The sequence below is a fragment of the Eutrigla gurnardus genome, assembly GCF_963514095.1.
Source record: "Eutrigla gurnardus genome assembly, chromosome: 7".
Taxonomy (NCBI): Eukaryota; Metazoa; Chordata; class Actinopteri; order Perciformes; family Triglidae; genus Eutrigla; species Eutrigla gurnardus.
Genome location: NC_139921.1, coordinates 24,128,556 through 24,133,555, shown reverse-complemented (window position 1 = coordinate 24,133,555; position 5,000 = coordinate 24,128,556). Strand labels below are relative to the sequence as shown.

Here is a 5,000-nt window from a genome sequence, read left to right as displayed (position 1 = left end):
GTCTGAGATGTGCAGTTTTAGCTGCCATAACATGATTTATATCCCTAAAATTTGTATTACTTCATTTCCTGGAGGAGTTATAAATAACTGAATGTGGTCTGCACAGCTGTAATGTGTAATGTTCAGTAAATGTCTCTCTGGCTGCCCGTTAGCTCGTGCATTTGTCAGTAGTTTTATTTTGAAGGTGCATCTGTGACTTACTCTGATCACCTCTGGAGTCTGCTGGATGAGGAGGGTCGATCCGGTGTCTCTTGCGGCTCCGGGGTCGCCAACGGCGATGGAGGCATCCCTTGCGGCTGCCACGACCGGCAAGTCGACAGGAGCTGGAGGTTCGTGTTCAACCACGGGTGAAGGTTCGGTTGAGTGAGCGGAGGGAGGTAAGCTAGCTGGTGGAGATGCTATAGGGGCAGGGATGGATACTGGGTCAGTCTCACATGTTGAGGCTTCGGAGGTATCGCCAGCCTCGGTGGTGGGCTCGGGTGAGGGCGTGGGCAGAGGTTTGGGGGCAGCTTCAGGTGTAGACTTATGTGCAGCTTCGGACGTAGCGTTGCACACAGCTTCAGATAGCGTAGTTAGAAGTGTCGGTGCCAGTGAAACTGCAGGTGTATTTGCCAGGGAGTGTTTTGGGGGTAAAGCTGGGATTTGTGCGCCTTGCATGGATGGAGCGGCGGGAGCAGCCAGTGGGCTCGTACTCTCCACGGGGGTTTCAGCCCTGCCGGTGGTGGCCAGCGTATCCTGCAGGAGCCTCATTACCTCCTGCTCTTTCCCACATTTCCTCTCAGCACTTCCTGTGCTCCCCGCCCCAGAATCCACCAGCTCCTGGGCAAAACTCTCAATGCTCTCCAGGATCCTCAGCAGCAGCGCCCCGTCCTCCTCCTCTCCCACCACGGCGTCACGGTTCTCCCCCTGGGGGGGAGTAGTGTGATTCTGGGGAGTCCTCGAGGCGGGGCCATTCGTGGGGACGTGGTTGGCTGGCTTCTGGACTTGGAAGGGGGCCGCTTTAGGCTGAGCAAAGGCCTCTCTGGGAGTGATTCCCTGGCCTCCATCTCTCTTCCTGGTTTTGGCTGGAAGTGGGGGCTCGGGGTTTCTGGGGTGGCTCATGCTCTGGGACAGATTCTCCAAGTCCATGAGCAGCTTATCAATGTCGTCATTCCTGTGCGAGGCGGCTTTAGGTGCCGAGAGCGTCAGCGAGGGCGAGGAAGGCCAAGCAGGGCTGTAGCCAGTCCCGGCCGGCGACGCGTTTGAAGAGTTGTGGAGCGTGTGCGGATGTGACGGGTAAGTGTGTTGACCCAGCGTTACCCCAGTTTTGTTTTGGATGGCGTTCTCAAAAGTCTGCTGTGAGAGTTGGTCTACTGTCTTTCCCACATCTGCTTCCTCCTCCTCGATGTAAAGAGCCTCCATGGGGGACGCCGGAGGAGTGTGTGCATACGGCGGGGTCGGGGAGGCCCGAAGAGGCGAGGGGGAGTGTGTCGGAGAGGAGCTGGACGGAGAACATGCGACGGACGGTGGGGAGAGTGTGTGCTGCGAGATAGAAAAATGATGCGGGTGTTGTAGTCCGTTGGTAAGGGGAGTTGCTCTGGACGGGGGGCTTTGGACTGGTTTCGTAAGAATAGAGTCTGATTTGAAAGAAGATGAAATGGAGGAGGGAGCGGACGCAGGATGAGGAACAATCTTTGGGATGGGAGGCGACAGCACCACGTCCTCGTAGCGAGGAGGTTGCTCGTTGCCGAATATCGGCGAGTACACCCCCTGCTGGATGGAGTGAAGAGTGCTGACCAGCTCAGCCAGGTCGCTATGCCCGCCCCCAGGTGCCCCCTGACCCCCCTGCCCGCTGCCTCCCAAACTCCCGATTCCCTCCAGCTCCAGAGGTAACCTCTTCAAATAGGAGCTGAGTCGGGTCATCACGGCCCGGTACACGCTGTCAGGACTGGCTCCTCCGTCCTCGGGCCTTCCGCCCGCTTTGTGCTTAATGCACTGCTTGATGATGTCGGTGCATTTCTTAAGGTCTTCGGAACATTTGAGCAGGATGTCGAGGCAGGCGCGGATGTCCTCGCCGCCCGCCCCGGTGCCCGCCTCTGCCCGCGTCTTCTCCAGCAGACGGGCGATCAGGTTCTCCTCTCCCAGCGTGTTACGGTAAAGGGAGGCCACCGTGTCGAGACTTTGGTCCAAAGACCCAAAACCCGATAAGCTGCTCATAGATCCAGCGCCCACTTTGGCAATGGCCGACAACGTTGCTGTGCTGCCCTTTAGCTTCGTCTCCTCCAGGACCGCGACTTTCCCCGGCACAAACGGCGGGAGGTTCTCATCGTTGGACGAACCCGTGCCGATCACCGTGCCATTTGTGGTTCCGTTCGTGCCAACACCGGAGCTGAAGTGGCCGTAGATGATCTCCAGGTCGGTGGAGCGGCGGCTGAGGGAGTCGGGACGGACCTTGCGGCCTTTCCGGATGGTGACGTGGCTGGAGGAGGCGAGGCGGAGCTTGTCAAAAGAAAACTCTTTGAGCTTGCCACTGGCCAGGTTAATGGCCTCTTCGGTAATGTCCTTCAGACTGCCAGAGGCGCTCAGGTTTCCAGTGGATCCTCCGCCACTGGGGGCCTTTTTACCACGCCATGTGGGGCTGTCCTCCCCTACGGACAAATTGCCGTTGCTGTCTGCCCTCTCCAGACAACCATTATAACTACTATCCAGGGCAACGTTCATTTTTGCGTGGGTGGGAAGCTGTTGAGGGATCATGTTATGGGAGTGTATGAGTGAGACGTTTGGGTCGGTGTATACGACGTCGGGCGCAATGAGCAGCTCAGAACAGGTGCCGCGGTGTGCGACGGTGCAGTCTAGCCCCTGGGACAGCGCCCCACATGGACCCGAGCAGTAGTGCACGGCGTGGGAGTGAGTGCGCCGGTCCACTACTACACTGTTGTAGCAGCTCACGCTGCTCACCACTACGCGATAGGCTGCTGCCATGGCGACCAAATATATCCTTCAGCGCATGGGACGGTCAAAACAATATAAAAAAAAAATGTCAAATAATAAAAATGGATGGATTATATAGTGTGTTGAATCTCCTTCAGTTGAGAGAGAAAAAAAGTTTATGTCGAAATAATATGTCCTTCAACTGCATGTTGCCAACAATGTCATTAAAAATGTCAATCAACACCCAGAAAAGAAATTATTTCCAAATTCGATATCCGTTTACGCCGGCACCGAGAGAGCTTGAAAGGGTTCCACCGGGGAGGAATGGAAGGCATTGAGAGCTCTGGGCCTCTTAATGACAGCTGTAGGTTCCTCGTCTCTCCACAGGCACCGCTCTCCGTTTCCTCTCTAGCAGCAGCTCATTAGCCGCTAACGACAGCTGTGGAGGATGGCGACAGCGGAAAGATCCAGCTGGGGGTATCACCGACCCCTCGAAGAAGTAGCCCCAGGGGCCTAATCCAAGGCCGGCAAGGCCTTAACATCGCCCCAGACGAGGCTCATCCGCCCGGGCGCCGAGATGCGGGGGAGAACACCCTTATCTCACTCTCGTTTTCTGAAATCCTGGCACCTCCAACCCCCCACCCTCCAACTCAGACACAGCTGCAGAATAGCAGGGGACCCGACTGCAGATGGCCGTGTGCCTCGTTTCTTTTCTGGATCTCCGTCAGTCCCGCACTCACTCTCGGCCCTCTCGTCTCCCGCTGTCAGCCATGTGTCAGAGGGAGTGTGTGTTTCTGACAGGAGGACACCACCTGCAAGTCAGCAAAGAGGGGGGGGGGGGAATAAAGTAAATCATTAGGAAGTGAATCACTGGGAATGTGAGTGCATATCATACAGATGACACCTGATATGAGGGCTTCGTCATAAAAAAAACACTTCAAAACAGCACTTCCTGCAACCTCCACCCCAAATACACACACACACACACACAGATCAAAAGGAGGGAAGGAAGTGAGACATAGAAGCGTGGAAGGTTAAATGGGTAAAGCAGTAAATAGAAGACAAAAAAAGATGTGACTCCCTCTCTCGTCACAGCGGAGCAACAAAGAGTTTCCTCTGAACTCGCTGACAAATCGTGAGCTCAGTAAAAGAGAGGCAGGTGTGTCTGAAGGAGAAAACACCTGTTGCTTTCCATTTCTGTCCCCAGAGAAAGAGCTCCATCCCTGCTAGGGCTGCACGACGAATGAAAAATACATCAAAATCTCAATATATCATTTATTAGAAGCATACATGAAGCAAAGTCTGGGCTGACAGATGCACATACATTACACATTTTTTATTTTGTTTCTGGATTTCAAGCTTTTTTTCCCTCCACTACTGCTTTAAAGTTGGTGCAGCTTTGTACACGTACAGTAAAATAAGTCGAGCAATGAATTAGTGCCAGTGACCTGCCACATACCAGGAACTGACTGGGTAAACACACTGTGTGCAGTAAACTTTGCATGGCGCTCTCCCTCTCTAACAGTAAACCCTGATTCTAATACTTCACGGCCATGTTTCTCTCCCTTCCATCCTCCCCCCTCCGCAGGGGAACGCATTCCTCCGTGTGCCCTGCTACGCTCATGCTACGTACACATTAACTGCAATACTGCGGTGAGATGGCGCCGCTGCAGCCACAACCACACACCATGTCATCTAACCTCGGGCTTAATCTCAACAAACGCTCCCCCAGGAAATGTACAATTTGTTTACTGTGCACGGTCTGAACGGACGAAGGATTTAAAAGGGAAAACAAGTAAAAGTCCGATTCCTGAAATGCCAACCCAGCTGATCGTGATGATCAGGACTACCTGAGGGACGCATGGTGTTTTTACAATAACCAAGGGGAGAAGGAACAACACTGAAAAGGGTATTACTGTGCAGACATATGATCTGTCGTGGGAGTTTCCTACTTAAAGAGTGTGAAAAAGAGCAACTGGGATGGGGGAGGAATGCTTGGTGGGCCTGTGGGAGGGGGAGGGAGGCTGGCAAGGTGGAGACGGGGGGTTTGTGGCACCTGGAAAAACAACTATTAAGGAGTCGTGTGGAAA

The 5,000-nt window shown here is 54.1% G+C and overlaps 1 protein-coding gene across 1 annotated transcript in view; it reads right to left on the bottom strand.

The window, feature by feature from the left end:
- ppp2r3a (protein phosphatase 2, regulatory subunit B'', alpha) overlaps positions 1–5,000 on the bottom strand; it is a 43,560-nt gene that overhangs the window by 17,085 nt on the left and 21,475 nt on the right. Inside the window, exon 2 of the mRNA XM_084013083.1 lies at positions 202–3,722. Coding sequence (XP_083869209.1) covers positions 202–2,961 — 2,760 coding nt within the window. The 5' untranslated portion in view covers positions 2,962–3,722. The remainder of the gene's footprint in view (positions 1–201; positions 3,723–5,000) is intronic.